The sequence below is a fragment of the Onychomys torridus genome, unplaced genomic scaffold (genome assembly GCF_903995425.1).
Source record: "Onychomys torridus unplaced genomic scaffold, mOncTor1.1, whole genome shotgun sequence".
Classification (NCBI taxonomy): Eukaryota; Metazoa; Chordata; class Mammalia; order Rodentia; family Cricetidae; genus Onychomys; species Onychomys torridus.
The window spans coordinates 1216-13976 of NW_023413229.1; the positions used below are offsets into that span (position 1 = coordinate 1216).

Below are 12761 nucleotides of genomic sequence, written 5' to 3' on the forward strand. Positions count from 1 at the left end.
AAGCTGTGGCTGTTTAGCAGCAAAACTCACAGAAATTGAAGAAATCTTGGGGCCCCATTTCACAAGAAATCTACATTATATCAATCTTGGCATGGGAAAAAAGGGGGGGGGACTAAATCTAGAGTAAAATACCTAGGGGCCATTTAATACAGGAGAAAGTGAAATTCAGTGTCTCAATAGGTATGTTCCATTTCTTTTTTCAGTCAGCTTATAAAATTTAAGCTATTAACTATCTGATTTGATATCAAGGCACTGAAGAAAGAAATGTAGGCTGGTGCTAATCATTGTAATAACAGCATCCCAGAATGCTGTAGGTTTTCCTTAACTTATATAGATGAAGACTTTTTTTCCCCCAAAACCTACAAATTGATTTAGGATCACATATAGGCCACATTTGTCACTAAGATTGCAACATGGATAGTGTGTTTGATACAGTTGTAAACTCATTTCAGGCATTTCCCTATGTGTCTCATACTTACAGATTTTGCCTGAGTGAACTGAGGTACTATGAGAGCCAAAGGTACATTTTGTTTTAATTACTATGCCTAAGAGATCCATGAAACAAAAACGCCTTGGATCTGCAAGCTCCTTGTTCAAGGATAAATAGTTCCTGAAATGCTGGAGGCCGTTGTTTATGGGACATAGCAAGCCACATATTTTCACTCCCCTAAACAAGTTGGTTTGATCCATCTGCACCAGATGTGCTTGATCACATGTGGGTGGGAGGTTCACAAGAAGGAAATACGTCATAATGTACACTTGCTTCTGATTGGATGTAGGCTGGAGGTGAGTAGGCAGGTAATACATGCCTACTTGCCATGATTAGACCTGATGGTAGTACCTTAAGTAAACCATGAGAGGGGGCCATTTCCTGGGAACCTGGGTATGGGCCTGGCCAAAGCTCATCTATCTGGTCAGTATTTAATTAAAGCTTGTATCAAGTTGGGCTTTAAACTGCGGAAGTGGTCTTATTCTCAACCTGTGGGATTAGCATTTTCTGGAAGCTCCAGCAAGATTCAGACTACCCACCCAAATTCTAAAGCTGGACCTTCACTCTGGAACTCTGGGGCTGAGGGGCCACTTCAGGAGGCACATGCTCTGAGAAGTTTCAAGGCTCCAAAGCTGCCTTCAGTTTGTTGACTATCAGAGCCCATCCACCTGGCCAGAATTTACTTAAAACTTGCTTTAAGTTTGGCTTTATACTGTGGTCGTGGTCTTATCCTTGACTGATGGGACTAACAGTACATTCTAAGGACATTTTCTTTGGGAGAGTGTTTCACATAGCATTCTAGATAGGATAACTGAGTGATCTCATCAAGGAGATTGGGTGGGCAGTGCCATCAAGGACAAGTGCTGGGAGATGTGTGGCCATAAGTTGTCTGTATAGGATCAAGAGCAGTCCATAAGAGGTTTCTAGAGGAATGCTGCTCAATGTAGAACATAAGAATTAACTCAACACAACCCAGAGATGTCTGTGCAAGGGCAAAATATATATTAAAGAAGAAAGATGTGAGATCACAAAAGTCGTAAAGCAAGAAGAGTTCTCAGTAAGAAAAAAAGGAAAAAGTAGAAAGCTGGCTGGAGTTCAGAAGGAGATGAGACAGAAGCCGGAACACTGATGAAACCTTCACAGGACACAGTTGCCAACATCATCCCTAAGTAAACATCCTGTGGTCAGGTCCAAAGGAAATAGAACATTTTGAGCCTGTGATTATCATAATGGTAGGCACTGCTTTACCAAGGCCAGATTAATAGCTTATCAGAGCTCCACTAATCAATATGCTAAAATCTGAACTTTATTAGTCTTAATATTATGTATCATCTTTAAGTATCTTTTCCACATACCTTAAGTCAATTCCTCAGGCCTTCACAATTTGCATTCACACACCTTTAATCATTCTCTTAGATCCTCACAACTTTCATAAACTTAAATCCTTTTTATTTTCATCCAGTCACTTACCTCAAGACATAGGTGATTACTGAGAACAGTCATTGAAGAGCAATTTCTTTTTAAAAAGGGAACAGTACAAGGTAAAATTTGGCTAGTCATAAGCAGCATGATAGCTTGAGTTTGTTTTCTGCACTGAACCTGTTTTGTGAGTTTAAACTTGTCTGTGAGTTTGGCTTTCTCTGCAGGAGACCTAGTAGTATATTAGGAAGTTTTCCTGTGTCCCGCCCCATCCTGCACCTGCTTGGTCCCAAGTAAACATGCAGAGGCTTATATTACTTCCAAACTGCATGGCCATACATAACTCATATTTTTTGAAAGTCACTTGCTGGTAATTGTTGGTTTTACTAGGTAATATTACTTTCTTCTTGGTCTACAAGGGACTTGAAGTTAGATATTTATAGTTTTTGTTGTTAATAAATTCAGAAAATAAAATCACTAAGTGATGTTATGTGTATAAGTTTGAAAGACATAAGATATTTTTCTGTTGGTAATACAAGATAGGACAAAATGTGAATTAGGTACATTTTGGACTCACCAAAATAGGATAGAAAATGAAATATTTCCTCTGAATTTGACAAATGCAGATGGACTAGACATTATGATGTATTTATGGCTTATATATATTGTATATAGTTATTGTACTTATTGTATATAGTTTTTCTTATATTAGTTATAACTTTATTGTATTATATTTTAGTAGACAAAAAGGGGAAATGGGGTGATATTGTACTTGGGCTTTAATAAATAAAGCTTGCCTGGAGATCAGAAGAAATAGCCAGTCACAACCCAGTAGTAACGCAATGTTAGCACACGCCTTTATTCCTATCATTTGGTAGGCAGGATCTCTGTGAGTTCAAAGCCACACTAGAAACACAGCCATGGGTGGTGGTGCATGCCTTAATTTCCAAACTAGTTAAATATGGAGATCTGTACAAATTGACAGGAAGTGACAGGATTGGACAGGAAGAGGAAGTGGTGTAGCTGAACAGAGAGAGGAAATCAGATGGCAGAACAGCAAGGCATATTGGCATGGGTAGACAGGAAGTAACTTGCATTTGGAAAAAGCAGAGTTGGTGAGGTAAAGTTGGCTGGTGTTTTTCCCTATTTCTCTGATCTCTCTAAGGTGTTCACCCCTGTATTTTATCTGTGTTTTTATTTAATAAGACCATTTAGAAATTCATCTACAACAGCTGCTGTTGAATGCCAGATCTGCCAACAGCAAAGACCAACACAGATCCCTAGACAAGTCACCATTCCCCAGGCTGACCTGCCAACAGCTTGGTGATAGGATGACTGCATGTGACCACTTCCTCTGTGGAATGGACAACATTTTGTCCTTCCTGGAGTGGATACTTATTCTAGTTACTGGACTCCTGGGGGTTCTCCATATATATGCTGCTTGCCCTTGCCCCTAAAGTGACAATGACTGGGGTAACTTGTGCTGCTGATGGTCCACAGATTGCCTGCCCTCAGGGATGCCCAGTATGGGGGTCTTGGATCCTGTTTGTTATTTTAATTTTTCACTTTGTTCTTTTGGCTGCAGTCACGGGTCATGGAGGCTTTCTCCAGTTGGTCCCAATCCTCCTCTGAGAAATGACTTTAATATCCCCAGATACCTGTAAATGTGGTCACGTAACAGCTGATTGAACCCCAATATTTCAAGGGAATTATCTAACTTCTGCCAGTGAACAATCAAATGAACAGAGTTACATTATTTCCATACTTTTACCTAAGCTCTGAACTCTCCCTTTCTGAGTCTTTCTCTCCTGTCCACTTCTGAGTAAGGAATCTCTGACTCTAAAGAACCTTCACCTACTGACCTCCACTCTGGTCTCTGGTACCAGGCAGACCACTAAGCATGGACAGGTCTGGAAGTAGGCTAGGATGCATGCAAATAACTTTATGATCAGAAATAACCTTGGGATCATAATAAACTAGATGACTATCTGGAAAGAGTCTCAGTGTCCACGTAACAGGTCATCCTATCTACTTGATTACTGACCTGATTCTCTACTGAAGACACCTTTCTTAGGCATTTGCAGAAAAAAAAGGATCTTCACATTCTGTGAGCCATTGCAGATCTGTCCAAATACTTCTTCCCCAAATGTCTTTCCATTATTTCTTTATTTCATTTTATGTTTTTATTTTTCCTTCTCTAATACAATTCCATCTGGCCATAGTCTCCCCTCTCTCCACTCCACACACATATACTGCTCCTCTGTTTCCCCACAGAAAAGCACAGGTCTCGTGGGGTTATCAACTGGACACAACGTATTTGATGTAATAACAGTAGGCTTAAACCCTCACATCAAGGCTAGAAGAGCCAACCCAGAAGGAAGAAAATGTTCCCAAGATAAGACAGATATGTCAGAGACTCCTCATACTTACTTTCTTAGGGGTCCTCACTAACTACTGAGCTACACAACCACAGATTGAATACAGAGTACTTAGTACAGACCCATGCAGGCTCTGTGATTGCTCTGTTTAGATGAATCTGTGGTCTCTCTTCACCTAATGGCTTTGATCCCTCTTACAATCCTGCCTTCCTCTGTTGCTTGATGTTCCCTGAGCTCTGCCTAATGTTTGGCTGTTGGTCTCAGTATCTGCTCCCATCAGCTTGTTGAAGAAACCATAACTGATGAAGATTGGGCTAGGCATCAATCTATGAGTATAAAAGAATTTCATTAGATATTTTCTGTTTTTTTCTACTTTTTAAATTATATTTGTGTTTTAATTTTATACATCAGCCATGGGTTCCCCTGTCCTCCCCCTCCCGCACCCACCCTTAACTTTCCTGCAGCCCCTCCCCTCCATTCCCATCTCCTCCAGGGCCAAGACTCCTCTGGGAATTTATTTCAACCTCCTTCTAGGATAAGCAAAGTGTCCCTGTATAAGCCCAAGGTTCCAAAAGCCTGACCTGACCTAGTCTGTTGATCAGATGGCCAAACACCCTAACTATTGTGCTGGAACTCTCATCCAATAACTGATGGAAGTGGATGCAGAAATCCTTGGCCAGGCCCCAGGTAGAGCTCCAGGAGTCCAATTGTCGAGAAAGAAGAGGGAATGTAAGTGTGTGAATTGTTGAAGATTGGAAAACCACAGGGACAAATAGCCAAACGAATGGAAGCACATGAATTATGAACCAAAAGCTGTGGAACCCCCAACTTGATCAGGCCCTCTGGATAAGTGAGACAATTGAATAGCTTAAACTGTTTGGGAGGCACCCAGGCAGTGGGACCTGGGCCTATCATTAGATATTTTCTAATTGATGTGTGTTGTATGTGTGAGTGTGTGTGTGTGTGTGTGTGTGTGTGTGTGTGTGTCTGTGTGTGTGTGTGTCTGTGTGTTTGTATTTGTGTGTGAATGTGTTTGTGTGAGTTAAGACTGAATAAACTTCCAAAGCTGAGCAGACATAGATGGACCTAAATGGCATTTTTCAAACAGAGACAACACTGAAATCCACAAGCTGATTTTAAATTCTTTAATAATTTGATATTTTATGTGGGTAGGTATTGTCTACACAGATAGATGTGCCCATGGAGATATAGAGAGAGTATAACAGCTCAGTGCTTCCTCTCCCTTAACCTGACAATCACCTCATTTACAATTGTATTATAGCCTGAGCCACCATGTTGGCTTTCCCCAGTTTCACTGGAAATGCTCCACAAATCCCAAAGTCTAGCCAGGTGTCATTGATAACAACACTGGCTGTTGCTTCTGGCAGACAAGTGTAGGTCACAGCTGACCAGGACCTAGGATTGCTTCAGGCATTTGAAAGAAGGCTCCAAGTAAGGGAAATAAGCAGAAGCCAGGGAAAGGCATGCTTCAGGCCCTAAATGGGGATATGAGCCCACCATTGTCTTCCAGTTTGAGGTCTCAGAGACCTCAGAACCATGAGTTGTAATGCAATCCAGTGTCTGGGTTTTCAGCTGCCTTGAGCTGTGGAGGTCACCCAGGAGGAAAGTGTGGGCAGCATTCTCCACAGAGACGTCCCTGAAGAGGGCATCATCACACATGACCATCAAACACTCCAGGCCATACTTGACACCAGCTGCCACCACAGCATCTGTCATGCTGTGGAGGGCTGCTGCTGTTCCTGTGTAAATTATTGTCTTGAAGACTTGTGGCTCCAGTTCAGGGATTTCAGTGAGGTTATTTCTGCTCTCCTCCATGTCATGTTCAAATATGGCTCTGAAAACTGGAGAGTGAGTTGCTAAGATGGACTTGTGAGCCTGCAATTCCTGGCCAGCTACTTCCAGGCAGCAGTCTGTGAAGTGGGAATTCTCACACAGCTGTTCTCGCACATCTGCCAATGTGCATCTGTGAACTTGAATCCCTGGCTTCCTGCTCTGGTCTGGGATTCTGAAGGAGTCCTGGACAATGCTCACATTGCAGAGGAGGCTGACCTTGTCATCTGTGAGAAGACCAGTCACATGGGAAAAGAGGAAACCTCAAAGAATTTAGTTTTTGAATCCTCAGCTGCGGCCTGGCAGGAACATAAAGACTGTTGGACTCCTTGTGCTTTCCTTTTTCTCTTGTTCAGCAATAAATCCCAAAGAAGAGAAATACACACACCCTAAACAGGAATTAACAATCACTGGTCATTAATATCCTTTAATATCAGTGGACTTAATTCACCTGTAGAAAGACACAGGCTCAAAGAATGAATATAAGAGCAGGACCCATCTTTCTTCTGCATACAAGAAACACACCTCGACTTCAAAGATAAACACTACCTCAGAGTAAAATCTTGGGAAAAGTTTTACCAATCAGATGGTCTTAAGAAGCAAGGTAGTGTAGCTATCTTAATATCCACAAAATAGACTTCAAACTAAAAGCAATCAAAAGAGATTAAGAAGGACATTACATACTCATCATAGAAAATATCCACCAAGATGAAGTTTCAATTCTGAATATTTATGCCCAAATACAAGGGCACCCACATATGTGCAAGAAACATTACTAAAGTTTAAATCACATACTAAATCCCCACACTTTAATAATGGGAGATTTCAACACCCCACACTCACCATTAACCAGATCTGCCAGATCAAAACTTAACAGTGAAATAAGAGACATAACTGAAGTTATGAATCAAACGGACTTAATCAATATCTACAGAACATTCCACCCTAACAAATAAGAATATACCTTCTTCTCAGAACCCTATGGAACCTTCTCTAAAATCAACCACATACTCGGTCACAAATCAAATCTCATCAGATACAAAACAATTGGAATAAACTCCTGTATTCAATTGTACAACCATGGTTTAAAGTTAGATTTCAACAACAACAAAAAGTATAGAAAGTCTACAATCTCCTGGAAACTGAATAATGCTCAACTGGATCACCAATGGGACAAGGAAGATATAAGGAAAGAAATTAAAGACTTTCTGGAGATCAATAAAAATGAATGTACTACATACCCAAACTTTTGTGACCCTATGAAAGCAGTGGTAAGAGGAAAATTCATAGCACTAAATACCCACATGTAGAAGTTGGAGAAATCTCAGACAAGTGATTTAACAGCACAACTAAAAGATCTAGAACAAGAAGATGTGGTGTCACCCAGGAGGAATAGGTGCCAGGAAATAATCAAATTGAGAATGGAAATCAATAAAATAGAAACAAATAGAACAATTCAAAGAATCAATGAAAAAAAGAGTTGGTTCTTGGAGAAAATCAACAAGTTAGAAAAGCCTTTATCCAAACTAACCAAAAGACAGAGAGAGAGCATCCAAATTAACAATATCAGAAATGAAAAGGGGGACATAACAACAGACAATGAGGAAATCCAGAGAATCATCAGGTCATACTTCAAAATCGTCTACTCCACAAAACTGGAAAATCTAAAAGAAATGGACAATTTTATGGATAGATACCATATACCTAGGTTAAGTCAAGACCAGATAAACCATTTAAATAGACAAATAACCTCTAAGGAAATAGAAACAGACATTAAAAGACTCCCAACCAATAAAAGCCCAAGACCAGATGGTTTCAGGGCAGAATTCTACCAGACCATCAAAAACAAGTTAATACCAATACTCTTTAAATTTTTCCACACAATAGAAACAGAAGAAATATTACCAAACTCCTTTTAAGAGGCTACAGTTACTGTGATTCACAAGCCAAGCAAAGATGCAACAAAGAAAGAGAATTACAGACCAATCTCCATCATGAACATTGATGCAAAAGTACTCAATGAAATATTGGCAAACAGACTCCAAGATCACATCAAAAAAATCATCCATCATGATAAAGTAATCTTCATCCCAGAGATACAAGGTTGATTCATCATATGAAACTCTGTCAATATAATACACCATACAAACAAACTGAAAGAAAAATCCCACATGATCATTTCATCAGATGCTGAAAATGCCCTTGAGAAAATCCAACAACCCTTCATGATAAAGGTCTTGGAAAGATCAAGAATACAGGGAACATAATAAAGGCAATTTACAGCAAGCCAACACCCAACATCAAATGAAATGGAATGAAACACAAAGTCTGTCCACAAATATCAGGAACAAGTCAAGGCTGTCCACTCTCTACATATTTATTCAATATACTACTTGAAGTTCAAGCTAGAGCAATAAGACAACAAAAGGAGATCAATGGGATACAAAATGGAAAGGAAGAAGTCAGACTTTCACTGTTTGCAGATGGTATGATAGTATACATAAGTGACCCCAAAAATTCAACCAAGAAACACTTACAGCTGATAAACAGCTTCAGTCATGTGTCAGGATAAAAGATCAACTCAAAAAAATCAGTAGCCCTCTTATATACAAATGACAAACAGGCTGAGAAAGAAGTAAAAGAAAATCACCCTTTGCAATAGCCACAAATGTTATAAAATACCTTGGGGTAACTCCAACTAAGCAAGTGAAGGACCTATATGACAAGAAGGTTAAGTCTGTGAAAAAAGAAATTGAAGGAGATGTCAGAAAATGAAAAGATTTCCCATGCTCATGGATAGGTAAGATTAACGTAATAAAAATGGCAATCTCACCAAAAGCAATCTACAGACTCAGTGCAATCTCCATTAAAATCCCAACACAATTCTTCACAGACACGTAAAGAACAATAATCAACTTCATATGGAAAAACAAAAAATACATTGATAGTGAAAAGAATCCTGAACAATAAAGCAACCTCTTGAGGCATCATGACCCCTGACTTCAAGCTCTACTGTACACCTACAGTAATAAAAACAGCTTGGTACAGTAAAAAAAAAAAAAAAAAAACAAACAAACAAAAAACATGTAGACCAATGGAATCAAATTGAAGAACCTGACATTAATCCACACATAATTTTTGACAAAGAAGCCAAAACTGTACAATGGAAAAAAGAAAGCATCTTCAACAAATGGTGCTGGCATAACTATATGTCAACAGGTAGAAGGTCGCCAATAGATCCATATCTGTCACAGCGCACAAAACTTAAGTTCAAGTGGCTCAAAGACCTCAACATAAATCCAGTTACACTGAGCCTGATAGAAGAGATGGAAGGAAGTAGTCTTGAATGCACTGATACCAGATTTCACTTCCTAAATATAACACCAGTAGCATAGACATTGAGAGCAACAATTTATAAATGGAATCTCTTGAAACTGAGAAGCTTTTGTAGGGCAGACAACCTGATCAATAAGATGAAGCAACAGCCTACAGAAAGGGAAAAGATGTTCACCAAGCCCACATCTGACAGAGGGCTGATCTCCAGAATATATAAAGAACACAAGAAACTATACAGCAAAATGTCTAATAGTCCAATTAAAAAATGGGCTATAGAGCTAAACAGAGAATTCTCAACAGAAGAATCTCAAATGGCTGAAAGACATTTAAGGAATTGCTCAACATCCTTATTCATCAGAGAAACACAAATCAATATGATTCTGAGATGTCAGAATGGCTAAGATCAAAAACACTGATGACAGCTTATGTTGGAGAGGATGTGGAGCAGGGGAACTGTCCTCTACTGTTGGTGGGAATGCAAGCTTATACAGCCACTTTGGAAATCACTATGGCAGTTTCTCTGAAAATTGGGAATCTATCCTCCTCAAGACTCAGCTATTCCACTCTAGGGCATATACTCCAGGAATACTCAATGCCACAAAGACACATGCACAACTATGTTCACAGCAGTACGATATGTAATAACAAGAACCTGAAAAAATCTAGATGCCCTTCAACTGAAGAATGGATAAATAAATGTGGTACATATACACAACAGAATCTTACTCAGCAGTAAAAAAACAATGACATAAATGAGGTTTGTAGGCAAATGGATGGAACTAGAAAATAACACCCGGGGTGAGGTAAAATACACTCAGAAAGACAAACATGGTATGTACTCTAACCAATGCCATAGATGTTCACAACATGCCTGGGTCATGAATTTCTCTTTAATCACAGTAACCATACTGTTAATCTTAAACAAATGGCATTAGAAGTTTACCGTTAATATTAATTTAATGAATAGCATGACTATTTATTCATCTCAATATTAACTGAGTTAAAATATTTGAGTCAAATTAAATAAGCTTTATTACCTGCCATATTAGGTTTTTCTCCCTAATGCTTGGCCTGAGAAAGTATCCAAGAACATAGGAGAAGTGGGGTTCTTATAACTCCAAAAATGCAATTCTAAGGGTTTTCTGAGAGTTGGTGAGAGTTACAGATGAATTTGGGTGATATAGAGACTTGGCTGAATTTTGTCACCAGGAGCCAATGATGACAGAGGGAAAAAATTGTCTGAAGAATGCCTGAAATGATCTGTGAAAAACACAAAGATTACCTGTCAGTTTAGTTAGTGTTGCTCAACAATCCAAAGAGTCAAAGAAACTTGTTGGGGCAAAGAACATTGCTGTTGTAGGGCCATGGACTCCCACAACCCCCAAAGCTAAACAAGCACAGTGAGTACACAGAGGACTTAGGACAGACCCATGCAGGCTTTGTGATGGCCTCTTCAGTGTCTGTGAGCCCTTATGAACCCTGTTTAATTGACTCTGTGATTTCTGTACCCCTTGTGTCTTTGATGCCTCCGACAACCCTGCCTTTCCATCTTTCTTGATTCACTGAGTTGTGCTCAATGTTTGGCTATGAATCTCAGTGTCTGCTCCCAACAGCTGTGGAAGAAATCCCAACTGATGTCCATTGGACTAGGCACCAATTGCTGAGTATAAAGAATTCATTAGGTATTGTCTCATTGATTGATTGATTGATTAATTAATCGTGTGTGTGTGTGTGTGTGTGTGTGTGTGTGTGTGTGTGTGTGTGAAGACACTGTACCAACTTCTACAGCTGAGCACAGCTGGATGGACTAAATTGGCCATCTTCAACCAGAAACACCACTGGAATCCATAGCTGATTTTACACTTTTAATTCATTTGATAATTTATTTGACTATTTTATTTATGTGTGATGGATGTGCCCATGGAGAAAAGAGGAGGACTGAACAGAAGGTCCTCTGCAAGACCAACAATTGCATTTGCCAACTGAGTCATCTTTCCTGTCCCAAACACCCAATTTGGAGAAAAACTCTCTTCATTCTCTTTGCTTCTCTTGTAATCAAACATTCATGTTTGTTTTCTCCTTTCTGAGTCCTTGACCATATCTTCTGCTCAGTCAAGTCCAGATATGTTTTAATGTGCTTGGTGCCAGCAGTTAAAATGAATTTCAGATTCTAACCCCTTAGACTAAAATCAACAGTATAACAACAGGGAGGAGGCTGTGTAGATTGCAGCAGAGTCCAAGGATGCCCCTCCCTCAACCTGCCATCTATGCCTTTACATCTGTATTAAGCCTCAGCCACCATGCTATTATTCCCTAGCTTCACTGGAAATTTTCAACACATCCCATAATCTACTCAGGTATCATTGGTAACACCATGACTGCTACTTCTGGGAGACAAGTATAGCACAAAGTTTGCTAGGTCCTAGGATTGCTTCAAGCATTTAATAGGGTGCTCCAGGAAAGGACATTGAGCAGACATGGAACCATAAGCTTCAAACACTAAGTAGGGATACAAACCCACCATTATCTTCCAGTCTGATGTCTCAGAGACCTCAGAAGCATTTGCTATAATGAAATCCAGTGTCTGGGTTTTCAGCTGCCCTGAGCTGTGGAGGTCAGCCAGGAAGAGACTGTGGGCAGCATTCTCCACAGAGAGGTCCCTGCAGAGGGCATCCCCACACATGACCTTCAAAAGCTCCAGATCATACTTGTCAGCAGCTGCCAGCAAAGCAGCTGCCATGCTGTGGAGGTCTGGTTCTGTTCCCGTGTAAATGTAATCCAACATTACCTTGAAGACTTGTGGCTCCAGGTCAGGGATCTCAGTGCTATTCTTCCTGCTCTCCTACATCTCATGTTGAAACATGGCTCTGAACCCGAGAAAGGGATCTGCTAAGATGGGCCTTGTGAGCCTGGAATTCCTGGCAAGCTACCATTAGGGAGCAGTCTGTAATTGGGAATTCTCCCACAGCTCTCCTAGCTCATCTAACAATTTGCATCGGGGAACCTGAATTCCAGGCTTCTTGTTCTGGTCAGAGAGGCTCAAAGAGACCTGGACCACACTCACCTTGCAGACAAGGGTGAGCTGGTCCTCTGGGAGAAGCCAAAATGCGTGGGACAAGAGAAAATCTTGAAAACAAATTGTTTGTAACCCCAGTCATGGCCTGGCACAAACATAAAGGCTCTTGTGCTCTGCTTGAGTTTCGTTTTCTCTCCTTTGGCACTTATGATCCAGAACTAGAACTTTGCCCAAATATGACTCTTTAGACAGCTGAGCAACACTAGGTAAA

At 40.1% G+C, this 12761-nt stretch overlaps 1 protein-coding gene across 1 annotated transcript; it reads right to left on the reverse strand.

The window, feature by feature from the left end:
* Nucleotides 1–5703: 5703 nt before the first annotated feature.
* On the reverse strand, nt 5704–12259 carry LOC118576192 (speckle-type POZ protein-like). Its single transcript, XM_036176535.1, has 2 exons — nt 12154–12259; nt 5704–6365 (listed from the first exon to the last, which is right to left on the reverse strand). Exons 1-2 carry the CDS (start codon nt 12257–12259, stop codon nt 5704–5706), a joined length of 768 nt encoding a protein of 255 aa, XP_036032428.1.
* Between the last annotated feature and the right edge of the window lie 502 nt (nt 12260–12761).